This window comes from Orcinus orca, chromosome 4 (assembly GCF_937001465.1).
Source record: "Orcinus orca chromosome 4, mOrcOrc1.1, whole genome shotgun sequence".
Taxonomy (NCBI): domain Eukaryota; kingdom Metazoa; phylum Chordata; class Mammalia; order Artiodactyla; family Delphinidae; genus Orcinus; species Orcinus orca.
Window position 1 is genome coordinate 123,215,830 of NC_064562.1, and position 26,896 is coordinate 123,242,725.

At 44.3% G+C, this 26,896-nt stretch overlaps 1 protein-coding gene across 3 annotated transcripts in view; it reads left to right on the forward strand.

Moving 5' to 3' along the window:
* HADH (hydroxyacyl-CoA dehydrogenase) overlaps window positions 1-25,688 on the forward strand; it is a 47,507-nt gene extending 21,819 nt beyond the window's left edge. Inside the window, exons 2-9 of one of the 3 annotated variants that reach the window (XM_033427786.2) lie at window positions 1,614-1,742; window positions 2,819-2,976; window positions 9,537-9,663; window positions 13,488-13,577; window positions 18,218-18,290; window positions 23,745-23,861; window positions 24,839-24,990; window positions 25,261-25,688. In XM_033427786.2, the coding sequence (XP_033283677.1) occupies window positions 1,614-1,742; window positions 2,819-2,976; window positions 9,537-9,663; window positions 13,488-13,577; window positions 18,218-18,290; window positions 23,745-23,861; window positions 24,839-24,957 (813 nt within the window). In that variant the 3' untranslated portion in view covers window positions 24,958-24,990; window positions 25,261-25,688. Of the gene's footprint in view, window positions 1-1,613; window positions 1,743-2,818; window positions 2,977-9,536; window positions 9,664-13,487; window positions 13,578-18,217; window positions 18,291-23,744; window positions 23,862-24,838 lie in introns of all 3 variants that reach the window. The other 2 variants (XM_004269595.4, XM_033427787.2) reach the window with 2 other exon arrangements.
* Window positions 25,689-26,896: the final 1,208 nt, after the last annotated feature.

Here is a 26,896-nt window from a genome sequence, read left to right on the forward strand (position 1 = left end):
GCCTGTGTTTGTGCCGACAGGGCAAGTTTGCTTCTTTCCTCTGTTTTTTTATCAAGATAACTCATTCCGTTACCCCCATTGCCCTGCTGTGGTAGTCAGGCCTTCCGGTCCTGGCAGTGTTGCCTTTTCTCGGTTCCAGTCTCTGGGTCGCTGGCGGTGCTTATGCGGCCTACAGGCCCCGCAGGCTCAGACTCGCAGCCCTAAGTGCAGCGTTCTCAGGGAGACGCTGTTGTTAATTAACTTCCATCTAAAACCTGTCTTATCGTTTTTAGAAGTGTTCCTTGGAAATCTTTCTTTGGGATATGAACCTTTTTTCCTTTGCATTTTTCTCTTCTGTTTCTTTCTTTTCCTCTTTGGTTTTCAACTTTGAGTTTTTAGTTGCCTGGTTTCCAGAATCACATCATGATGGTGGTTTAGTACTACTCTTTACTGTCATCTCTGGGCAGGTTTGTTTCTGCTAACCTGTCCCTCTTTTACGTACCACTAGTCCACAGACGTTCCAAAGCCAGTGGTTCTGTGGGGTGTCTCCAGACCCTGAGAGGCATCTCAGTTGTGCTGTTATCTTGCATCACTGATGTTTGTTTTAGGCCATATGTGTCCTATTACTTATGGCTTGAACTGAGTATAACACCTACCTGTAATATGAAATAAAAAAATGTATCTACCTTTTCCACAGTTTTTGTCAAAGCTGTTGGCAAACTGTGATGAAGTAGGTAGGGCTTGACTTGTCATTGATTGTGGCTAAACTAGGCTGGCTCCATGTGAACTTGGGGCAGCTTCACTAAACGTATCCTCAGGATTTAACCAAGATGGGCAAGGGGACGGGAGGGGAATTTTCCTTTTAAATTGGTTGATGACAAGACCTAGTTTCCTGGGAGTCTTGTCACTAATTAGCCCTTGAGGACATGAGTCTTTTTGCCACCATTGTTAAAGTCTTACCCATTGCTGACTTAAGGACTGCAGCGGAGGTGAGCCACGGGTCAATCTGCACGAGCTGGGCCAGCTCTAAGGAAGCAAGGTGGTTGGGGAGGGAGTAGGTGCTCTGGGAATGGGCTGTTGAACACTTGGGATAGGACTGGTGCAACTGAGGAGCTGAGTTTTTAATTTTACTTAATTTCAGTTAATTTAAATAGTCCTGTGTGGCTAGTGGCTTCTGTGTTGGACAGCGCAGCCCGGGGTAGTGGTTACAGTGTGGGCTTCGGAACCTTGATTCAGATCCCAGCTCTGCGGCCTACCTATTGTGTGACCATGGGCACATTTCTTAACCTTGTAAGGTTGTTTGGAGAATTGTCATCGTGTTAAGGGTTTAGAGCAGTGCCTGGGAAGAAGTAAGAAGTGTGTGTTTAATTACTGTTGGCTTATTATGTTTATTCGGTATTTTGAGTAGAATGGTGTTAGAGTTCATGTAGAATATGAAACTTTACTGTTTCTTTGTTTTTGTTTTGAGCCACGCCACACGGCTTGCAGGATCTTAGTTCCCCAACCAGGGATTGAACCCCAGTGGTGAAAGCGCTGAGTCCTAACCACTGGACCACCAGGGAATTCCCATCTACTGGTTTTTTTTTTTTTTTTTAACTTTTATGTTTTCTTGCTTTTTTTTTTTTTTGCTCCAGGTTGCTGCAGCAACTGGCCACACAGTAGTGTTGGTGGACCAAACAGAGGACATCCTGGCAAAATCTAGAAAGGGAATTGAGGAAAGCCTTCGGAAAGTGGCCAAGAAGAAGTTTGCAGAAAACCCCAAGGTAATTTCTTGTCGTCCATGTCCTCAAGACCAGTCCTCTGACCACTTCACATTTGTGAGGGTGCTCTCGCCTTTGCTTGCTTTTTCAATTTGTTTGAATTGAAACCTTAGGCCAGTATAATAACGTAATCACTAAATAGTCCATGAGAAATATTGGGGTTAAATAAAATTAATTTTACCTGTTTCTTTTCGCTTGTTAAAATGCAACCAGTAGACATTTTAAATCACCTGTCGTCTTGCGTTATATTTCTGTTGAACGGCTCTGAGAGTTGTTTATTTCCTGATGACTTTGGATGCCTTTAGCTGATTGTGACCATTTTGAATCCTCACGGGCAAATGACATTTTGAAGTAAAATGGCAGCTGATAGGGGCACCGTCTGCTTCTGCCCTGACTGAGGTCTCTTTGTGGAAACCTGGAGGCACAAATGAGGAAAAGACAGGACTGTGAGCTCTTTTAGAGCAGAGACTGTGTCTGGCGTGCTTCTGAACCACCCGTTGCCGGCACGTGATGGGCGATCATTATTTGACGAGCGACTGCTGAGTTCAGCTTTCTTATTCCTCGCTCCTGCCCTTACTGGGCTCTTCCCTGCCTCCTACTAGAGGGATATAGTCAGCACCACCCCTCAGACTCATGGATGGGGCTGAGCTCAGCCTTTACCCTTTTCCAGAAGACAAATTACAGGCTTCCAAGAAGCCTGTCATGGAACAGTACATGGCTGGCTGGCTGTTCACTCGGAACAGATAGAACAGGCCAACACAGGTGCTGTGAACAAACAGTTTAGTGACTGGAGCAGAGCTGACTAAGAGCTTCAAAGATTATGACTGACACACGACAGTGTGCTGACCAGCAGTTGGGATTGTGCACAGGCTGATTCTTGCCCTGGTGTCCAGAAGTATATTGAGATGCTGTCTGCCCTAAGAAGAAACGTAGGGAGTTTTATTTCTCAGAATTTCAGGACACATTCAGGTTGTGTCTGGGGTATCCTCGCCCTCCTCTCTGCTCTCGCCTTAGCAGCAAGTCACACACCATTTTCTAGTGAGCCCAGTGACTGTTCTCTTCTTACTCCACTGCATTAGGCTGGCGATGAGTTCATGGAGAAGACCCTGAGCAGCATATTGACCAGCATGGACGCAGCATCCGTGGTCCACAGCACAGACCTGGTGGTGGAGGCCATTGTAGAGAATCTGAGCGTGAAGAGCGAGCTCTTCAAGAGGCTGGACAAGTTTGCTTCCGAGTACGTGATCTCTGGGAGATCTTGTAGGGTCTGGGGGCTTCCTCCTGGGTGCTTGGGCTTTTCTCCTGGGAAAGAGTCTTCTGACACTAAGACTTTTTATTACCCTACAGCTGTTTCCAGAAGAGCTGACACTGTTTCCTTTGTTCTCCATCCTCCACCCCCAGTTTGCTTCCCGAGGCTTGGGCTGCCCTCATCTGATCCTTGTCCCCAAATTAGGGTGGAATTTCCCATGTGAAATGGAGGGCCCATCCAGGGACAGGCCTTCATCTCTTGCAGCGTCTTTGTCTTGGGCCCTCCCAGGCCAGAGGATGGAGGCACTCGGACATGTCCTTAAATGTCTGCTGAACAACCTCAGAGCAGTTTGGTGTGTCCCCTCTTTTGGGTAGAACCAACAGAATGATGTAATTGAAGGGACTGCTTCTCTGTCTACACAGTTTTCGAGGACCCTCCTGCTTTGAGCTTTCTGTGGGTTAAATCACAACACTCTTGGGAGCCTTTAAGGAGCACTGAGTTCTTACCCAGCTTCCTGGCAAAGGGTGGGAGAAGAGAGCCAGCCTCATGCAGGTCAGGCACAGGGCCGCCGGGCTCAGGACTATCTGCAGTGTCAGCAAGCTGTGCACATGTGCAGCTCTAGTTCTGCGTGTGGCTCTTGGTGATACTGACACCTGATGTATTCATTCATGCTCTTCTTGTGGTTTGCCTGGCCACGCTTCACCCTTCTTGGTTGGGACTCAAAGTCAAATAAGATTATATGACAACAGTAATTCTTAGGCAGCCACCAGTGAGCACCGGCTAAAGAGAAACACTTGCATACCAGGCTGCTGGGTTGTCAGCCCTTAGAGCTCTATGGTCTGGTGGCTGGAGAGGCCCTGTCCTGACAAAGAGAAGAGGCCTGTCTTTCTGTCACCTGTGTGTCACTCTGCTGACGAGCATGCTTATGTGCTTTACACGGGCATTTAGGGGCTGCAGCACCATCTACAGAAACAGAAGGCTGTCTTGGTAGGGGCGTTGACTCCCAAGTCAGCGGGGAGCCCTCTGAGTCAGTGAAACACCCACCCCCAGAAAAGGGAGTATTGTCAAGCAGTTTGGTCTTTATTGGAATGTTGGTCATTCCCTCGTGACAGTGACGGGTCTGACTGCCCTCTTTTGTCAGCGTCGAGTAAGGGAAGGACTGTTAGGGGAAAGTCAGGTGGCCTGGGGCCTGGTGCCAGGCCCCCCCCCCCACTTCCCTCTCTGACCTTGGACAGTCATGAACCCCTTCTGGCCCTCAGTTTTATCATCTGTAATTTGAGTTCAGGAGTTAGGGGTAAATAATTTCCAAGACCTTCCCAGTCCTAACTCTAAGACTAGTTGCCCTGTCCGTGAAATAGGGGTAGTGGTACCTATTGCACAGGGTTGTTTGGGAAACTCGTGTAACTCAGCTCACATTTCCGGAGAGCTTCTGTATGTCAGGCACTATACTAGCCTCTTTCACCTAAGTTTATGTAATAAAACAGATGTGACACGTGACAGGACCAGTAGTAGGCACACCGTAGATGTGACTTTGCTTCTGGCCCCAGCCATCCTTCTCCACACTCTCGTCTTCATTTTAGATCACCGCCTTTATTGAATGTTTGCTGAATTGTTGTTGTTGTGTTTTTTTTTATTGATAAAACAGCTTGATTGAGATACTTTACTGCTTAGTTTTGCAGTTAGATCCTTATAATGGGAGACGAAAATATATTCTAGTGATAAAGATCCACTTGGAAGCCCTGATAAAACAGTTGCATCCTGGAAGAGAGCACAAATTCCCTAGCTGCAGTATAAGACATGCAGATGAAAAGCTTCCTTAGGGCCCATGGCCCACCCCAGCTGAGTCCTGGCTCCCCGCTTTCGACAAAGCATGGGCTCTCCTCCACCACAGTCCACCACCTCCTCTAGTCTTCTTCACACCTGGGGGTGTTGCCAGTGACCATCATGCTTGTGCTGTTGATTTTCTGTTAGTGCATTTCAGAGGAAAGTTTTTTGGTACGTGAATATCAGAAAGGGAAAAACAAAAGATGGTCCTAGAGAGTCAAGTGTTTCAAGGAAAATGTGAGAGTGTGCTTTTTTGTGGAAGATAATGTGTACATATATCGTGTTTGTGTTGAAGGAAGGCAGTGTGAGACACTGTTAGTAGCAGAGCCAGCCTGGCCGATTGGGAGAGGTGGCGGTGGAGGTCTGTCGGCAGGAGACATCTTTCTCCTTCTGGTAATATGTGTGCTGGGAATGTCCTGGGTTGGAGACACTCGGCACTGGGCCCTGATGTACAGTCTTCCTTCTGTATCTGTCAGGGTTGGTTCCAGGACCCCCTGGGAATACGAAAATCTGAGGATGCTCGAGTCCCTTACATAAAGTGTTGTAGTATTTGCATGTAATCTACGCAATCCCCCATATACTTTAAATCATTTCTAGATTACTTATAATATCTGATACAATGTAAATGCTATGTAGACTTCCCTGGCAGTCCAGTGGTTAAGACTTTGCCTTCCAGTGCAGGGGGTGCAGGTTCGATCCCTGGTCGGGGAGCTAAGATCCCACATGCCTCGCGGACCAAAAAAAACCAAAACACATGAACAGCAGAAGCAGTATTGTAATAAATTCAGTAAAGACTTTTTAAAAAATGGTCCACATCAATGTAAATGCTATGTAAATCACAAGCAAGTCCAAGTTTCGCTTTTCGGAATTTTTTTTTTGGAATATTTTTGATCCGGGTTGGCGGAACCTGTGGATCCTGAGGGCCGAGTGTAACTTCATTGTTTGACGAAACGTGCTGTCCAGTCAGTGTGCCTTTGTTTCCCCTTTTTGCAGATGAGTTGCCCTTCAAATGTCCTATAAAAAGGTGCCACACTCATCAAAGATGAGTGTGTAACCCTCACCTTTGAGATAGCCCTTTCTTTTCTTAAGGGTGGTGTGGAACCCCTGCTAGCACAGCCTTGGGTTGTGGAGACCCTGCTGCTGTGCTTCAGGGCATGTCAGCCACTCCTGGTTACTGCAGAGGGTCTCCTTGCCTTCTGTGATGGGGGATGGTTTATATTATGTGACAGGATAATTTATATTATTTTCCCCAGACCAAAAAGCAAGAAACTTTGAAAACTAGAATTTTAAACCTTAAAAAAAGTCTTTTTATTTTTTTAAACGACAGGCCCCTCCAGCTGGCCTTTAAGTTGGCCAACTTAGAAGTTGTTTGAGAAAGGTCAGTGTTCTTGTGCTGTAAAGGTGAAATGCTGTTTATGTCAGAGAGTGTTCTGCCTGTGCTTTCCTCTAAGAGTTTTATAGTGTCCAGTCTTACATTTAGGTCTTTAATCCATTTTTAGTTTATTTTTGTGTATGGTGTTAGGGTGTATTCTAATTTCATTGTTTTGGGGTTTTTTTTGCAGTCATTTTTGTGTGCTTTTATTTATTTTTTTAATGGACTAGATTGAGAATCTGCTTTATTTTTTTTGTGGTTTTTTTTATACAGCAGCTTCTTATCTATTTTTTTAATAGCATCTTGCTTTATATTGATTTCTTTATAATTTTCTTTTTTTTAATTTTATTTATTTTTATACAGCAGGTTCTTATTAGTCATCCATTTTATACACATCAGTGTATACATGTCAATCCCAATCTCCCAATTCATCACACCACCACCCCCACCCCACCACCCCCACCACTTTCCCCCTTTGGTGTCCATACATTTGTTCTGTACATCTGTGTCTCTATTTCTGCCTTGCAAACCGGTTCATCTGTACCATTTTTCTAGATTCCACATATATGTGTTAATACACGATATTTGTTTTTCTCTTTCTGACTTACTTCACTCTGTGTGACACACTCTAGGTCCATCCGCATCTCTACAGATGACCCAGTTTCATTCCTTTTTACGGCTGAGTAATATTCCATTGTATGTACCACATCTTCTTTATCCATTTGTCTGTCGATGGGCATTTAGGTTGCTTCCATGACTTGGCTGTTGTAGATAGTGCTGCAGTGAACATTGGAGTGCATGTGTCTTTTTGAATTATGGTTTTCTCTGGGTATATATATGCCCAGTAGTGGAATTGCTGGGATGTGGTCTAATTTCATTCTTTTACATGTAGCTGTCCAGTTTTCCCAGCACCACTTATTAAAGAGACTGTCTTTTCTCTGTTGTATATTCTTGCATCCTTTGTCATAGATTACGTGACCACAGATACATGAGTTTATCTCTGGACTTTCTATCCTGTTCCATTGATCTGTAAATCACAGCAAGATCTTTTTCAGTCCACCTACTAGAGTAATGAAAATTAAAACGAAAATAAACAAATGGGACCTGATGAAACTTAAAAGCTTTTACACAGCAAAGGAAACTGTAAACAAAATGAAAAGACAACCCTCAGAATGGGAAAAAATATTTGCAAATGAAGCAATCGACAAGGGATTAATCTCCAAACTATACAAACAGCTCATTCAGCTCAGTATCAAAAAAATACCACGAGTCAAAAAATGGGTGGAAGATCTAAGTAGACATTTCTCCAGAGAAGACATACAGATGGTTAAAAAGTGCATGAAAAGATGCTCAACATCACTAATTATTAGAGAATTGCACATCAAAACTACAATGAGGTATCACCGCATACGGGTCAGAATGACCATCGTCAAAAAAATCCACAAACAATAAATGCTCAAGAGGGTGTGGGGAAAAGGGAACCCTCCTACACTGTTGGTGGGAATGTACACTGGTACAGCCACTATGGAGAACAGTATGGAGGTTCCTTAAAAAACTAAAAATAGAGCTACCATATGATCCAGCAATCCCACTCCTGGCCATATATCCAGAGAAAACCTTAATTCAAAAAGATACATGCACCCCAATGTTCATTGCAGCACTATTCACAATAGCCAACACATGGAAGCAACCTGAATGCCCATCAACAGAGGAATGGATAAAGAAGATGTGGTTCATATATACAATGGAATATTAGTCAGCCATAAAAAAGGATGAAATAATGCCATTTGCAGCAACATGGATGGACCTAGAGATTGTCATACTGAGTGAAGTCAGAGAAAGACAAATATGATATCACTTATATGTAGAATCTAAAAAAAGGCTACAAATGAACTTATCTACAAAACAGAAATAGAGTTACAGATGTCGAAAATACACTTATGGTTATGGGGTGGGGGAGTAAGGGGCAAGGAGGGATAAATTGGAAGATTGGGACTGACACATACACACTGCTATATATAAAATAGAAAACTAATAAGGACCTACTGTGTAGCACTGGGAGCTCTACTCAATACTCTGTAATGGCCTATATGGGAAAAGAATCTAAAAAAGAGTGGGTATACATATATGTATGACTGATTTACTTTGCTGTGCACCTGAAACTAACACAATATTGTAAATCAACTATACACCAACAAAAATTTTTAAAAAAAAGTGAAGTGCTTTCCTGGGCTGAGCACACGAAGGGTCCTCCTTCAGCCTCTGGTAGCCACTACCTAGCACACCAGCTGCTTTCACCTCACTCTTCTCTCCTCTTCCCAAATTACTAGTTTCTTCTCCCTTCCCTTCTCCTTCCCACTTGCCCCTGATTTCAGGCAGATTGTAGTATTGCCTTTTGAGCAAGCAGGAACCCCCCAATCTGGTCGTAAGGAACCACTCCCCTTCCTGCGCTGTGACCAGGCTCTTGTGGTTGTACTTAGCATTAGGCCATTTTGTGTACATTTATCCACGAGGTGGTGCTGTAGGAAAGCTCGTAAGTCTTGCCTGTCTCTTTAAATATTTGCCTGTCCTGCCTTTGGCACCCCACTTTACTGAGGTCTTAAAAAATTAAATTGGGTTTAAGTCAGTATGGATTTTTTAAATTAATAATTTAATATTTTATATACTCAAAAGAAGATGGTACTGCTTTTTTAAGGAGATTTTATAATAATAAGAATGCCTTGAACTACATTTATCACGTGTATACGTGTATCCTTCCTTCCCCAAGTCTACTAGTATAACCTTAAAACTTCTTTTGGACCATGTTGGTTTTTTTCTGTTTTCATTTGAATTCCCAGTCAATGGAAAAGTAAAGCTTTTCACTTGAGGGGAAAAGATTGTAGTTCATGTTTATGTCAGATGTTTCTTGTTAAGGATTCAGGTGTTTCTTCACAGTTCTTTGCTTATTTTGAGTGTCTGTGATGCATCCTGTTTTTCCTTAGTCTTTGTTCACTTGGAGTTTCATCTTGTGACTGACGTTGTTGCCTCCTTTTGTTTCTCACATACTGTGTGAATTAAATAATGCAAGTAGCCAGGAGAAATTTTGCTCCCTAAAATTAAGGAAGGTTTGGTAAAGACTACGTAGGCTTTTGGAACAGGTAACTTCTGAATTTAAAATTTCAAAATTTAAATGAAACAGGTCACTGATTCCAGCCTCTTGTGTGAAGCTGTGTCTTTTCCCTGATTTCCTCTAGGGTCAGGAAAGGACAGGACCTGGACAGTAAGCAGTCACCTTGTGTGTTGCACCTGAGAGGAGTCCTGACTTTCCAAAGATGGGACTCATTTCAATACTCTGCTGTCTTTCTCTCCACAGACACACAATCTTTGCCAGCAACACTTCCTCTTTGCAGATCACAAGCATAGCCAATGCCACCACCAGACAGGACCGATTTGCCGGGCTCCATTTCTTCAACCCAGTGCCCCTGATGAAACTTGTGGAGGTCAGTGGGTGTCTGCTTGTGCGTACGTGCTTTTGCCCTGCCAGCCCTCAGCCCTGCTTCTGTGAGTCACATCCTCCCTGCCACTGGGGATTGCACTGGATAGATTTTAGTGGCAGGGTGGAGGGTTGTCCTTGTGCTTGGGTTTCTCTGGCCAGACTCTCCTTTCAGAGCCAAAGGAAGAAACAGCACCTAATATCTAGGAAGGCCCCTGTGCTTTGTTTCTTTGCAGCCCTGCGTTCTGACCAGTGATGTCCAGGAGGGCTGTTAACTTTGTGGAATGTCACTTACTTGTTTGTGCCATAGCTGATAGGTAGTGTAGAGAGAGGCATCAGACTGGGAAGGCAGCACTAAAGACCACTAGCTTGATGAGACCACGGAGGGGAGAGCCACCCATGTTCATATTGTCTTGTCCAGGTCAGTTTGTCTAGGCTGGATGTGGAATTCTATTAGAAGCTTGGTTTCCCACAGGAGCTGCTGTAATATGCCCTGACCACTGTTCCCGGGGTAAATTCAGCCCCAGGTAACAGGGCCTTGATATTGTCACCAGGGGAGGCACAGCTCCCGTGTGTTATAATCAGACCTATTAAAGCAGCTAGTGGGAAGCAGCCGCATAGCACAGGGAGATCAGCTCGGTGCTTTGTGACCACCTAGAGGCGTGGGATAGGGAGGGTGGGGGGGAGGGAGACGCAAGAGGGAGGGGATACGGGGATATATGTATATGTAAAGCTGATTCACTTTGTTATACAGCAGAAACTAGCACACCATTGTAAAGCAATTATACTCCAATAAAGGTGTTGAAAAAAAAATTAAAAAGCAGCTTCCAGTAGCCTTGAACCTCCCGACCTCAAACCTGGGAGGTGGAGGAAAGTGGCCAGGGAGGGCTGCCAGCGATCCTGTTTGGGCTGCTTCTGCTTGCTTGCTTGGAGTCTTAGATACCAGGGAGGTGGAGTCACTGTAGATAATTTGCACCTGAAATGTGGCAACTTGCCATTAATAGGGGGGCTCATTACAGGATCTGAGGAGCAGCTGCTATTAAAGTAGCATTTGTGCTGAGGCTGCGGAGTTACTGCCATGCGCGAAGCGTGGGGCGGTGGATCCAGGCAGGCCTCCGGAGACTGGCCCGGGCTCCCTGGGCACGCGGTGGGGTCTTTTTCTCCACTGCTGCCTTCTCCTCCAGGCCCCTTCCCCTCCCGTGTCCCCTCCCCCTACAACATAAGCATTAGCATCTAGTTTAAGGGTGACTACGTTTTCTTACAGTTCTCTTTCAAGGACGACTCTAACCCATCTTGCAATAGGAATTATCTGTTCCACTAACATTGCTTCTTAGTTTCTTCCAATTTACTGCCAACCCCTAAGGCTGTTTTTGAAGAAGTTAAGGAATGAAAGGGAGGGGCACAGGGAATTAGAAGAAACAGCATTTCTCCTTATACAAAAAAGAGCAAGGAAGTGGAATGGAATTTTCAGCATTTCAGTACTTAGGGACTAATTACTTTTTTGGTTACCATATCATGCACATAATGTGTTTCGAAGATACAGACAAATTTTGTAGATTTACTTCAAACTAATACTGTTTTCAACTGCATTCATCTGATAATGTCCATCTGTGTCTTTGGAAATAATGGCACCTTGATTGTTAACAGTTAATGCTTGGCAAGTGTTAACATTTTCTAGAAAGTGTTTTCCAAAAGTGCTCTTCTTTATGCAACTTTTATTCTTTAACTTGAGCATTCATGTATGTGTTGCTGGTGGTAAGCACCACAATGAACCATAAGTTGAGTGGCTCTTCTTTCCTTGGGGCTGGGCTCAATTGATGTGTGTATATGTATATTTTTTCAGACCCTGTGTTGGAACAGAATATATGTAGCACATTGCTATTTGTTGAATGAATGAGTAAATATGCATCCCTCCTGTTAAAAAAAAAAACAAAAACTATAGTATTGACTCCTTTAAGCCAACAGATTATTTTTTTAAACTCCATAATTAGCAGCCCTTGTCCTAGCTCAATCTATACGGTTCTGATGGAGGTGGTTTTATACCTCCTCTTGAATAATTCTCCTATTGCTGTTTGATTTGTGATGCCTGCAGAGCAGTTTCTGGCCCATCTCATCCCATTCCTCAACCCCATCTTCATGGTGCTTTTTTCTGTTTCCACTCATTTACTTCCCTTAGTGCCATAACGTAGCCCCACACCCCAAGCTGTGATCACATTAAAACATGAATGATAATGATTCTCTTCATTTATATAGAGCTTTCATCCTGCACAGACACTAGCTCGTTACACCATATAGCCCTCTTAAAAGAGGGAGGATGTGTCAAATGTCATCATCCCAATTTCATATAAGAAAGGTGAGGCACAGAGGGTTGATTTGACTTGCCTAGGCTCATATAAAGGGTCTGATGTAGAAGCCAAGCCTGTTTGCTTTGACTCTGGTTGAAGTCCTTTAACTGGCATTTAAATTGTATATTTCATTTATATATATTTTTAAGTTTAAATTCATCTGGGTCTCTCTCCATTTGCTGAAATCTAATTGCTGACAACGCCTGAGAGTTGACTGCCAGGTGCGGCCCTTGGTGCTGACTTCTGTAGAGCCCAGCAGCCACTGTGAGGAGGGTAGCGGTCATACTCTGGCAGTGCACCTCATAGAGAAGGTCAGGAGGACAGCCAGGGGCCTTCCTGAGGCGCCTGGCAGGTGGCAGGCCCCAGCCATTGGCTGGTGTTTGCTGGTTATGAAAGCCTTCCACTGGGATGAGCCTGTCCTGAGGCAAATGGAGCTGTTGGGCTTTGGGGCATCTGTGTGGGAGAGGGCGCAGTAATGGGGGGATTACTCATCTCAGAGTCCACAGGACCTGGGTGACCTGAGTGCACCTCTGTTTTCCTGAGGCTCCTTCTCATCTGTATGCTAAGAGAAGGTGTGACTTCATGCAGAGTACTTTAAGGGCAGTTGTTACACTCTAGTAGACTTCCAGTTACCTCCCTGAAATAATTAACAGTAGCAAGTAAAACCCTAATAAAAGCCAGCATTTACTGAGCACTTCAGCCCTCGTAGGAGCTGCCCTTAATGCTTTACTTCCTAATCTAATTCCATCCTCACCTTAACTCCTTGAGGTAGGTAGAGTGGTTTAAATGTCATTTCAATTTCAAGAAACATTCCCAGGCTCACAGAGCCAGTAAGTGGTGTGATTGGTATTTGAACCCAGGTCTGTCTCAGTGACAAAACCTGTAGAACTCTCCTGCGCGCACACACACACACACACACACACACACACACACACGTATGGTTTTTTAAAATATATTTATTTATTATTTTTGGCTGCGTTGGGTCTTCATTGCTGCGCGCGGACTTTCTCTAGCTGCGGTGAGCAGGGGCTACTCTTTGTTGCGGTGGTGTCTCTTGTTGCGGAGCACGGGCTCTAGGCCCGTGGGCTTCAGCAGTTGCAGCACACGGGCTCAGTTGTTGTGGCTCACGGGCTGTAGAGTGCAGGCTCAGTAGTTGTGGCGCACGGGCTTAACTGCTCTGTGGCATGTGGGATCTTCCCAGACCAGGGCTCGAACCCATGTCCCCTACATTGGCAGGCGATTCTTAACCACTGCACCACCAGGGAAGTCCCCACATTTATATTTTAAGCCTTGATTTTGTGTGTTCTGCCGTAGTCCACTATCTTAAAGTGGACGTTTTGTTTCTGGCTTGAAATCCTTCTAATCTGAAACTGAAATTATTTTTGTCACCTGTGTGGCAATATTTGATCAGTGTTTCCTTGAACTGTTCTGTTGAGATTGTTTGCTGACTTTCTGATTATAACTCTCCTCTGCTTTACGTTTCCAGGTCATTAAAACACCAATGACCAGCCAGAAGACCTTTGAATCTCTGGTAGACTTCAGCAAAACGCTGGGAAAGCATCCTGTTGCTTGCAAGGTAGAGTATGGATAGCTTGGTAAGGCCGGGGGGTGACTTTTCTCAGAACCTGACTTATTCCAGGTAGTACTCTTCCATAGTAGGATGATGTGGGACGTGGGCCACTTTTGCTGCAGGCCTGTCCGCAGGCTGTAAAGAGCAAGTTGCATCTAGCCGTGCTCAAGGCCATCAGGTGGATAGTCTGCGATCCAAATGGAGCCACGGCTTCAGCTAAATCAAAAACTCGGATTTCTCTCTGGGTCTTGACTTTTGTCTCTTGATGAGTGGTTGTGTTTCCATCAGTGGTTTTTGTTACCCCATCAGCTTCGGCTTCTTCTGGGCCCTGAGGAAACAGAACCCTGTGTGTCAGGCACAGCCTGGTGGCACATGAATCCTGAACAGAAAACTGGGGCTTCCCTTTTGGAAAGAACACTGCAGGTGATTAGGGAAATGGTGTGAGGGAGGTAGAGCCCACCTCAACCAAGGTAGCAGAAAATGAAGCTGTTTCTCAGTGGAATGTTGCTTATGATTTTGTTTGTGTTGTTTTGTTTTTCAGTAAGAAGTGTGGTGGGTGGAAAGCTTGCCTCCGGCCTTTTTCCCCTTTCTTGAGATACCTGGTATTATATGTAAAATTATCCCCAGGTGCTGTCACCTACTTTGGTTTGATTACCCTCAGTCTCTCCATTTGCTGTAGTTCCTCTTTAGTTCCCCCCAGATTTAGGGACTGCACTTCTTCATGACTTGGCCGTTTTTCTGAAAGGACAATTGTGTCACAGAATTCCATTACAAATTTTTATAAATATGTTATCTACTTTTTTGACCATAATCATTTTATTTAAAAAAATTATTTTTAAACAATTTTAAAAGGTTACTTTCCATTTACAGTTACTACAAAATATTGGCTATATTCCCCGTATTGTACAATACATCCTTGAGCCTACCTGATACCCAGTAGTTTGTATCTCCCATTCTCCCACCCCTGTATTAACCTGTCCCCACCCCATGGTAACCACTAGTTTGTTCTCTGTTACTGTGAGTCTGCTTCTTTTTTGTTCTATTTACTAGTTTGTTGTATTTTTTAGATTCCACATATAAGTGATATCATACAGTATTTGTCTTTCTCTGTCTGACTTCACGTAGCATATTGCCCTCCAAGTCCATCCATGTTGCTGCAAATGGCAAAATTTCATTGTTTTTTATGGCTGAGCAGTATTGCATTGTATATATATCATGTCTGCTTAAGCCAGTTGTCTGTTGATGGGCACTTGGGTTGTTTCCATGTCATGGTTATTGTAAATAGTGCTGCTCTGAATATTGGGGTGCATGTATCTTTTCGAAGTAGTGTTTTTGTTTTTTCGGATATATATCCAGGAGTGGAATTGCTGGTTGACTGTAATCTTTTAAATACCATTGTGGTTCTTCTCATACCATAGTTTTGCTTTCTAAAATAGTCTCAAGTTTGAACTCAAACTTCAAATATTGTATTAACCCATGAAAACTCAAATTGTTCATGAATCATCTGAATCAGTCATCTGTCGATGTGGACCCCAATAGTCTTCCACATGCCAGTCCCCCCAGTGGAGGTCTGTAGTGTTATATTAGGGAATCTCATTTTTTAACACTCATTATTTTGGTTTAGTTTTATGGTTTTAAATATTTTGGATTAAAAAAAAATCACATTAATAACCAGAGGGTATGGTTGCACTTTTTCTTACCAGTTGATGCTTTTTTGTGGCAGAAAGTAGTCATAATGTTAGAAAGGGCATCAGCCTGCAGCAGATCAAAAGCCAGGTATGAAAATGGAGGTGCGGGAACAAGCCAGGGATGGTCTTCAGCAGCACAGTCATTAATGCATGGAGAGTGATGATTCGTTCTTCCATCAGACTGGCCATGGCAGATGCAGGCCTGGCAACTCTGGTCTCATAAAATTACCCTTGTTACATCTCTTTTTAGGTGATACCTTAGGGCTTCTGGGGAGTCTTTCGGGGTCAGTTATTCAAGCTCTTGCTGAGGCACCCAGACGACAGAAGGCAATCACATAGAACAAGGGTCAGCAAACTTTTCTGCCAAGGGCCAGATAGTAATATTTTAGAGCTTATGGTCTCTGTTGCAACTACTCGATTCTGCTGCATGGACCATGCCAGCAGAGAAGTGTGGCTGTGTTCCACTAAAACTTTATTTACAACTGGATTTGGCCTGCAGGATTGTAGCTTACCAACACCCGACACAGAAGAATGGCATGAATGTGCCTGAAATGTGTCTTTCGTCCTAGTAGGACTTCACAGGGAAAGTGTGGTGTGAAAAGGTTAAGGCCATGGACTCTGGAGCCAGCCTGCCTGGGTTCACATCCTGGCTTTGGCACTTATTAGATGTGTAACCTTGGGCAAGTCACTTAACCTCTCTGTGCCTCAGTATCCTCTACCTCACGTAGAGGTAATAATAGTACTTGTCTCACAGGGTTATCATGAGGAATAAATGAATTAATATTTGTAAAGTACTTAGAACAAACAATACCTGGTATGTAATAAATACAGTAAAGTATATTTAATAAATATATGTGTATGAAAAATGTAAGGTGTATGATTATATAAAATTAAATTGCTTAATTAAAGGACTGTGTCTCTTTACATTCTACTGAGAGTATCACTCTGCATCCTCAGCAGCATTGAATATTATAATGGGGAAAAAACCTCTTGCCAATAGTCTTACTGGCAACATGCTATTTTGTTCTAATGAATATTTCTTTAAATATTTTGTGAGTTTTAGCATGTTTTCCTTATTGAGTTCCATGAGCTCTTTATGTAAATGATTTTAAAACTCCATATATTATATATGGAGAAAATATTTTTCCCAGGCTGCTTTCTGATTTCTAACCTTGTATATGGTGTGCTTCATGTATTCAGGTACCCTACCCCATCCTGAATTTCTACAATAAACTTTTTGAAGTTGAAAAGCATTTTTGCCCTAGTTATTTAAAAAAGTTTTTTTATTAGAGTATAGTTGATTTACAACGTTTCATTAGTTTCCGCTGTACAGCAAAGTGTATCAGTTATACCTATATCCACTTTTTTAGATTCTTTTCCCATATAGGTCATTACAGAGTATTGAGAAGAGTTCCCTGTGCTATACAGTAGGTCCTTATTAATTACGTATTTTATATATAGTAGTGTGTATTTGTCAGTCCCAGTCTCCCAATTTATCACCCCCCCAACTTTCCCCCGGTAACCATAAGTTTGTTTTCTACACTTGTGACTCTTTCTGTTTTGTAAATAAGTTCATTTGTACCACTTTTTTAGATTTCACATATAAGCAATATCATGATATTTGTCTTTCTCTGTCTGACTTATTTCTCTCGGTATGAGATTCTCTAGGTCCATCCATGGTGCTGCAAATGGCATTATTCCTTTCTTTTTTTCCTAGCTGAGTAATATCCCATTGTATATATGTACCACATCTTCTTTATCCATTCATCCGTCGATGGACATTTAAGTGCTTCCATGCCCTAGTTATTAAATCAACATGGTTATATTAATATAGTCTTGGTTAAAGTGATAAAGCTCTTTTGTGCATCTCTGTATTCCTGGGAAATGGGGTAGGCATGGTTTCAGCTTGTCCAGGGTGAAAGGAGCTACAAATCCTGTGGCTATGGTGTGCAGTCTGGTGAGTTGGAAGAGTAATGCAGGAGGCTGGGCATCTTTAATTCAGATGTTTCTGGAGTGTCCAGTGTGTGCTTGAAACGGGACACAAGACCTGGGGCCAGGGTGCCGATTTCTTCCTGCAGGAGGATCACAGCCTTTTGTTAAAAGAGCGGGCTCCATTTACTTAGTGGAAATCAACTTCACATAAATACCACCAAAAAGTTAACCAACCCAGCCTGCCCCACAAGCTTCCAAAAGAGATCAGTAGGTAGAATCCAGACCCCATACTAGGCCTCCAGGAGAGATGGTTAAGCATTTTAATGAGGGGGGAAATGAAGAAAGGATGTGCAGTACAAGGAGTCATCAGGGTAGAGAGTCTTCCATAGTGAGCTGTGAAAGGCCATCGATCTGTTAGCATCTGCTTGTTTGCCCCGGCACCTGTCCCCAGTTCCACCATCCTGTGCTGTGCGCTGGAGCCTGAGAAAATCCTGAGCAGCCGGGAGGTCGTGCTCCTACAAGGAGTGTTCAAGGTGGACTGTTACTTTTTCTAGACTCCTAGAAGGGATGTGGGAGAGAAGAGGAATAAAAGGACTACCATTTGAGGGGAGGGCTGTATGCACAGCATTTTATGTGTTCTGATTTATCTTCACAGCCTGTGAGGTGGAAGTTACTATTCCCATTTCACAGATGATGAAACTGAGATTCAGAATGATGCAAAGTCAGAGAATATTAGAATTCGAGCCCACATCTGCCTGCCCCCAAAGCCATGCTCTTTCTAGTGACCTTATCTGCCTTTATTTCAGGGTCCGTGCAGTAGGGGCTTCTGGAGTACTATAATTGTTGGATAAACTGTCATGTGAGATAGAAGTGAGACTGTCTTGGTACCTTAAGACATTTTGAAAATGTATAGCTTGATAAATGTGGGTAACAGTCCAGGGTGAGAAGGAGTGATCTGGTGACTTTACAAAAGATAAAGTTCACGGAAATTTCATTTGTCTGCTGTTTTTCTCTCTCCTCTGACAGGATACTCCTGGGTTTATTGTGAACCGTCTCCTGGTGCCGTACCTCATGGAAGCAGTCAGGCTGTATGAACGAGGTAGCTGTCCTGACCCAGGCTGGGTGCAGCGAGTCTGGGAGTTCTCCCGCAGGGTCTGTGGGAAGGGATGGGCCATGAGGTGTAGGGGAGGAGCTTCTGTTTTCTGGCTCTGTGGATCAGCCTGACCCTGGGCCCCCGTGCCTCTGTCACTGTGCTCCCAGGCCACCCTGGATTCCCTCTGAGGTGGCTCTGGGACAAGCCCCCCCACTACAGTCCCAGCCAGAGCAATCATAGGCCAACACGGATTTATATCCTGGATCTCTGGTTAAAGGGTTTATTGCTTAAAATAATAATCATGATGATGATGATGATGATGTAGATGTAAAAATCACAGGGCTAGGAAACCTTTAAAATTCCCTAAAGTTCTAAAATTGTGACAGGAGAAGGGAAACGAGTAACAAGGCTGTTGTGTGACAAGGAATGTTAACAGCCTTGTCCATCCTTACTGAGTGATGTTATGATGCCTTTTTTTTTTAACCTTAAGAATGGTCTGAAATGGTTTTTTCTCAATACTTTGTTGATTGACAAAGAATCATTTTCCCTGTTGCAGAAGTAGACTTGGGACATGGTCCAAGGTTATAAAATGTCATGTATCCTCCTGCCTACCTTACCTACCGCATTTCTGGAAAGGTAACTATCATGTCTGCTTCAAAGGCAAACAGGCCTTAATAGGACTGGATGAAAAGCAAGTGTAATTGTTTTCAATTACTTCATTTACAAATGCTTGCTCCTGAGAATGTCATTTTTGAAACAAAACATTTATACTAGCTCTTCCAGAGAGATGAAAGCATATTTTCTTCCTCAAAATCTGCTTTAAATATTAAAACTTTTCTCTGTGTTTTATGGAGGCATTTGCCTCACTTTTGCTCCAAGATCAAACCAACACTTCTGTGTTTATCTATCAACAAATATGCCTAATTACACCTCAAAGACAGCATGAAGCATTTTGCCCTACTTTGAAAGGCAGTTTTTTTGGTAATGTAATGTTTTAGAATATAGCATGTGGGTGATCCACCTCGTAATGGTGTCTTTCTCACTGAAACATGCTGTCACTTTGATATATTTTCAACTGAACCATGTATCTGGTTGTAAGTTGAAAGTCATTTTCTTATCTTCTACTTTCCTCTTACCAGCAGTGGTCCTTTTCTAAACAGATGGAATCCCTTTAACCTTCACCATCACTAGCCACCTGGGAGGTAGAATTTGGAGGGGAGTCTGACCCCACAGGGGAAGTACTCTTACTTTGCCCTTGGCGGCGCCCTCAGTACCCTGGAGGTGCTGGGGGTCATGTCTGGCTGCTGTTTCCCAGGAAGCCACACTATGGTCTGGACTCCTCACACCTCAGGCTTCTTACCATGTCCGTTCTGCCACCTCAAGGTTCTGCCCTCATTCAGCCAGCGCAGGGGGTGCTCACATGCACGCCTGCCACCCCGCCTCTGTTAGCCTGCTCTGAGTGGCTGGCAGAACTGCATCTGTTCTTCTTTGAAACCTGAAGGCATTCTGGATTATCCTCTCTCGCTGCCATGTCTTTTCATTTGTCACTTTGGGTTCCTCCCTGTCATCCCAGTCTCCCTGTGCCGGTCAGCCTGCCTTTAGTGAGGCTCCCCCAGGCAGCAAAGGATTTCCCGTTACCTTGTGTCTTTTCCAAACTGGTCTCCTCAAGTATTGTGTTGTCCAGGAGGGTGAGGAGACAGTGCGTGCAGTGCCGCCACCTCCCCCCCACCCCGAGCAGCAGAGTCAAGCCATAAAGGCAGTTCAGCCCAGCCTTTTACAAACTCATTGTGGAGAATTTCTCTGGATGACACTGTCTTGGTCAGCTTGGGCTGCCATAAAAAATACAGCAATATAGATTGGGTGGCATATAAATGACAGAAATATAATTCTCGCAGTTCTGGAGGCTAAAGTCCAAATTGAGGGTGCCAGCATGATTGGGTATCTGTGCGAGCCCTCTTCTGGTTGTAGACTGCCTCCCATGGCAGAGAGCAGAGAGAGGAAACAGGCTCTCTTATGACTCTGAGAAGAGCACTGATCCCATTCATGGGAGCTCTACCCTTGTGACTCTTCTAATCCTAATTCCTACAAGACCCCACCTCCTTATACCATCGCATTGGGGGGTAGTATTTCAACATGAATTTTGGGTCCCTTACAAACACTTTTGGTATTCCCAAGGTAAGTGTGCCACTCAGACAGGTTGGCAGAATGCTGGTTTGAGCGGTAGAGGGTCGTCAGAAGGATGTGTGGGGCGTTAGAACAGAGAATCAGCTCCGTCGTTGTCCACTCGGGCCTCCTGGGCAGCTGAGCGTCTTTTCAGTGCACAGGCCCCCAGCAGCGCTTCCGTCAACTGCCTGTGGAGTCTAGCTGCGCTTCACCGCCCCCATCGCTGCTCTCTGGTGCTGGGAGCCTCCTTGCTTCTGCCGTGCCTTCCTCCCCAGTGCCCTGCAGCTTCTGTCCTCTCTCCTTCGTTGCTCTCATCATTCCCACTGTAACCGAGGCCTGATTGGTGGGCTTGGTCACCCTCGCCCCTGGGGGTCCGGGCTCTCTCTGCAGACCTTTGAGCAGGCTGGTGCCTGGAACAGACAGCTGCCCCCGTCAGATGCCACTGTGACAGGGTCCACTCTGGCAGCGTGGTGGGGCTGCATGGTTAGCTCTTCTCGGGTGACGCCCTGGGAGTGTCGGGAGCCTGTTCCCCAGGCACTGTGTGACATCCTGCTCACACTGTCCCTCCCCCGCCCAAGACGTGTTCAGCGGTTCCATTGTAGCCTACCAAATACGGTGCCCTCACCAGGGGGCCTTCTTTCTCCTCACCCTCTGCCTTCCTGTCATCACCCCACACCTTACTCCCAGCTTCTCACAAGGCCCCACTGCACTGTCCCCAGCGCTCCAGGCTGGATGTGATCTGTGTTGTCGTAACTCTCTGTACACTTTGCTTCTCCTTCGGGGCATGTGCTACTCTCTTCCCTGCCGCACGGCATGTGTCTCTCTTCTCCTACTGTACTCTTGTCTTCTGCGGCAGTATTTGGGTCCCCATCTTCATACCCCGCAAAGTGCTTGTGTAGGACAGGCTTTAGGTAGCTGTTGATGAATAAAGGAATGGTGGCTGCACTGCGGTTCTGATCTCTTTGCTGTGACTCTGGTTTGTTGTTAATGCCAAGAATGGTCGGTAGGTGGTGCTGATGAGCCGGCAGAGGAAGCCTGTTGGGGCAGGTCCCAGGTTCTCAGGCCTGCAGAAGAGCTGGGAGTTCACTGAGGACGCCCTTCTTTGTTGTTCAGAGTTGGGGGCTCTTAGCTGGCGGTGGGGGTGGGTCCCATGAGCCTCCTAAGGTTGATGCTGAATTTTGTGTATACGTGCATTTTCTTTAGAGAAGGTGTCAGGTTCCAAGTGAAGTGCTTGATTCTAAAGAGTAGGAATTATTGGTCTAAAATTATTATTGGTTAAAATTATTGGTCTATACCACGTGTTGTTAACTCCCACTTGGCACACCGGTCTGTATTTTATTTCTCTCTCTTTTCTTTTTGCCTCTTTCACCCTGTGTTACTCAGAACAGAATTTTTAGAATTATACTGACTTTGTAAAGCTTTTTAGATTTTTTTTCCATGATGTGCTGTGTCTTCATATTATTTCAGTCAAGTGAGTCTCTGAATCTGGAATTACAGTTTTGACTCTAGGGTTTATTGTCTGTCTTGAATATTGATTTGATTAAATGGCTTTAGGTAAGTTGGAACCGTTATGCTATGAGATTTCTGTCCCCAGGGAGCCTATATTCTAATGAGGGGAGACAGCCTATAGCGAATGAACCAATAGATAACATGTTAGGTTGTGATCAGTAATCCCCGAGAAAGATAAAGTCTAGGGGATGGCCGGAGTCCTAGCCTGGAGTCCTGACAGTTGCTAGTGTATATGCAGGGAGGAGGGGGAGGCTCTGATGCGGTGACACCTGAGCAGAGGTTCTGCGGATGGTGAGGACAGGTCACCAGTACAGGGAGCATCCTGGGCTGTCGTTGCAGCATTCTGGCCCGGACACCACGGAAACCTCGAAGTCTAATGAAATCCTCTCGGCATAATCCACTTATCAGCTGCCGGCTTCTTTCTCACTCCTGCCTTTGTACGTGCTGTTCCTGCTCCCTGGAATGCCCTTCCCTGCCCCTCCCTGAGATTCTCTTCAGGACTGCCAGGACCCGGGCCTGGGTGGCAGTTGTGGTGAAGTCGTGGCAGTATGAGTAAATCTCTCCGTGTTTGTGAGTCTTCATGAATCCTCAGCACTTGTCATGATGAAATTTGTGCTTTACACGTCTGAATCCTCCCATTATACTGTGAACACTGGAGTGCTTGTCTTGTTTTTCTTTGTCTCATTCCAAGTCTCTGGTGCCTGATACATAACAGATATAGACAAAAGTTGAATGAATGAGTGAATGAGGCTGCCTGATAAGGCTAATGTGTATGTGATCATTTTTGCTCTCTTATGGCCTGAAGCTCAAATCATGGTTCTCAGGATCCTCTGGTTGACTAATCAGTGGAGTACTGATAATGTCTCCCGTAAGAAATAATTGGTTGGTATTTTAATCATCTTGAACCGCCTTGAAATCCTTTGGCATTACCTTAGTACTTCATATGCTTTTAAAAATAGTCTTTATGCATGTTAAGTAGTTCTTGTTCCTCATGTCTAAAAATCTGAAATATTTAGGTTGTGAAATCTCTCAAGTCTTTTATAGCTTTTTAATTTTATTTAGCTTTGGTATAATTGACCATTTCTTTATGCTTTGGAACAAAATTCTAGATAGACACTTGTGACAGGCTAGTCCTGATTTTGGAGAAAGGGACCAGGTTGTTCTCTGTAAAGACCTCTGTGACCCAGGGACATTATGTGAAGGATAAAAACTCCAAGAAAAAAGCACTTGGCCCTTGACTCCTCAGCACACTTGCACACTTACATGGCAGTGCTCAGTCGGGTTTGGGCTTTCCTTTAAACATTATCGTGACTAAAGAGTTTGTGTGCATGTGATTTCAGAGGGATACTCATTACTTATAAAACCAGGAAATCTGGAAAAGAAAAATATACATATAATACATAGAAAAACAAAAAAAGCCCATTTATCAATCAAAAACATGTCCTCGCTTTAAAGGATATTTTGGTAAGTTATTCCAGAGAAGGTGATTCCCAATCCATTAGAAAGTAACTAATGTTTCCAGTCCACTGGGGCCTTCTCTCTCCATGAACAAGGTTGCAGTGCTCTAGAATTCACCTCACAGAGTAACTTTGTGGAGTAGCTCTGAAAATCTTGTGACCTATTTGGCATTTACCTCTAAGAAAAATCTTACCTAAGCCAGAGTTCCTGACTCCAGATGTTTTTTGAATGTGCAAATATGTAAAATGCTAGTAATTCAGGGACTCAGCACGTGACCAGGAGGATTCTGGGAAGGATGGTGGTGACTCAGCACTGCCCTCTTCTGCGTAGGTGATGCGTCCAAGGAAGACATCGATACTGCTATGAAGCTGGGCGCTGGGTACCCCATGGGCCCATTCGAGCTTCTCGATTACGTTGGGCTGGATACTACGAAGTTCATCATGGACGGTAAGAATTGGAATTCTCTGTTGTCTGTCTTTTATTGAGTTGAGGTAGTCTCTCAACTATGAATTAAAGTATAATGCCTATTTAAACAGATAAGGAGTCTTAGTAGACCTTCCAAAGTCCTGCCCCACCAGCTTAAAGATTAAAGTGAAATGGCAGAAGGAAAAATGTGATTGCCTATTCTCCTCATAAGGCAACTTTTTTTTTAAACTTTTCATTTTGAAATAATTATAGATTCACAAGAAGTCTCAAATACAGCACAGACAGGGCCTGTGTACCCCTTTATATAGTTTCCCCCTGTGGTTCCATCTTATATCATAACCACAGTACAGTATCAAAGCCAGGAAATTGACATTGGTACACATTCTATCACATATGCTGATATGTGTAACCACTGCATTCAAGATGCACAGCCATTTAAAAAAGTGTATTCATTTTACTGTAGTGGCTCTGAAGACAGGTTTAAAATAGTAACCAAAATTGGGCTACCGAAGTTGAATGTACCTCATAATACCAAGTTGCACAAAGAATACTTACGGGAGGAGCAAGGAGGGCTCTGGTTTAAGCATGAACTTTTGAATTTTATGAGGGTACAAAATACCAGGGGCAGCAAATTCAGATTTGTTGAAAAGTCATTTCACTGTGTCACTGAGGGGTCCAGCCACCAGGTGAATGGGTTCTGTTTGTGACCCTGGACCTTTGGCATTAGCGATTCCCAGGAAGGGGTCGGATGAACGGGACGGCCATTGGTAGAGCTGGGCCTCGAGTGGCGCGGCCTGGTGGCAGCACACCCGCTTTAGGGCTCATGCTCAGCCTTCCTTCTGCCTCTGCCGTTTTGGCCCGAGTGACACCAAGCCTGTGGGGCTCTCCCACATCAGAGTAAGGACCCTTCTCCCCACACTCTGCCTCCAGACTTGCCCAGGAACGCCGAGACTTAAACCCAGCAGTTCATCCGAAGCTCTTTTCCCTCCTCTCAATAGGATGGCATGAAATGGATACAAAGAACCCCTTGTTTCAGTCCAGCCCATCCATGAATAAGCTGGTAGCAGAGAATAAGCTTGGCAAGAAGACTGGAGAAGGATATTACAAATACAAGTGATGCGCAGCTTCTCTGGCTCTGGGAAGAAGCCCTGTAAGCACATACCAACAGCTCCCCAAGTGCCCAGGGGAATGCTCTTTGGTCAGACGTTCCCTCACACAGCACAGTCTGTTCAATGTGCATTTTGATTGTAATCTATCTGAACTAATTATTTACAGTAGTTACAGTAATAGCCGATTCCTCCATAGAGAACTAATTCCCTTTTTAAGTCTGTTTATTCATTTCTGTGTATTTTCTAAAAAGCTTTACACCTTAGGTGCCTTGGAGTAAACATTTATTTTGAACCTTGTCGTTTTTGTAAAGAGTGTCCTGAACCTGAACTCATTCACTTGTAACGAGAGCACCCTGTGTCCGTCGTTGCCACACGGGAGAGCCGTGAGCCGTTGCCTCGTCGTGGTGTGTCTGTGGAGGGCTGCGTGAGCAGCACCTGCATCTCGCCTTTACCAGAACATGTGCTGCCTGCAGCCTCAAGCCTTACCCTACTTCGGGCGTGACGTCAGGTGTCACGCCTCGAGTCAGCTCATCATCGAGATGCTGCTTCTGGATTGGTGGGAATACCTCCATGTGTTTTGTTTTTGCAGGAAGAGGTTTCATTCACCTCTGAAATCTGAGTGGTTATTGTCTTTTTTTTTCCATGAGAAATAATTGCTGCAGATTGACTCTAATGAAATGCAGTCTTTTATTCTGTGAAAATTTGAATTCAAATAAACATGTAAAATTTAAAATCATAATATGCTTAAATGGTTATAAAAGTAAAGGTTGGTAATTTAGGCAGAAGCTGTGCCATGTTCCTTGGCCTGTAGTCACTTTTTTGAGTGGTAATGGAGGGGGAGGAGTGGCAGGAGAGGGTGTTCATGTACAACCTGCCTGCAGCTGTCACTCCAGATTTCTTACCCACAGAGCAAGAATAAGGGCACAGAAAACACTTTTTAAGGAACATCGGTTTCTTCTTTGCCAACAAAAAGAAACAGTGTAACATAAGCTTCTTTTAATCATTGGCTTGAGAAAGTGTCTTCCAAGATAGAATTTTGAAGCTGGAAAGAAATCAGAAACCCTGAGGTCCAGTGGCCTCATTAACAGATAGCTGAAGTGATGTGCCCAAGGTCACCAGAAATTTTGTGGCGGAGCCAGGATTAGAACTAGGTTTCAGTGATTAAAAAAAAAATACAAAAAAGCAAATTTGAAAATTTCAAAGAGGACTGTCCCCAAAATGGGCATCCTTGTTTGGTATCCTGGGTCACAGTGCCAGTGGTTGAGAGATTTCTGCCCCCCTCCATTTCATGGTGGATAAAGGGGAGCTTATTCTTTTTTTTTACTTGAATCTAACTATAGCATAATGGAAAAATTAATATGTACTTATATTTCTACCACACATAGAACCTGGTTTAGGAAACTTGTAGGTTATTCTTATAAAACATTTCCTAACGATAAAAGGAAGCACCTGTGACACCATCACCATTTCCATTACTTAAGGTTACCCTGTGGTCAGACAGCCCCCTGCTCACTCTCAGGCTGGCTCCTGACCTTTGTTTGACAGGAGCCCCGGGCTTAGGAGGGGCCTTTCCTTCTTTCTATTCTCTGACTGGAGTGCCCGCAGGATGTGGGCCCTTGTCTTGGAAATGGCAGGGCTCACTCTTGACCACTGAATTCCAGGAAAGAGAGCTCTCAGTGGTGTGACTGTCAGCCTGCCGGGGTGAGGGTGGAGGTCACAGCACCTTTCTCTGGCTGAGGGTTTTCAGCTCACTCAGCCTGCCAGAAAGTCAGAACACCTGGCCTCTGAAGATTCTTTTATCATTTTCAAAAATCCTGTTCCACATGGCATGTTTGAGTCCGGGAAGGAATTTTGAACATCTTCTTACACACAGGAGCAGAGAGCGGCTTTCTCAGCCCCGTCTCTGCATTCTTGGGTGAGCCCAGCTGCTGCCCGCCGAGGGCTCCG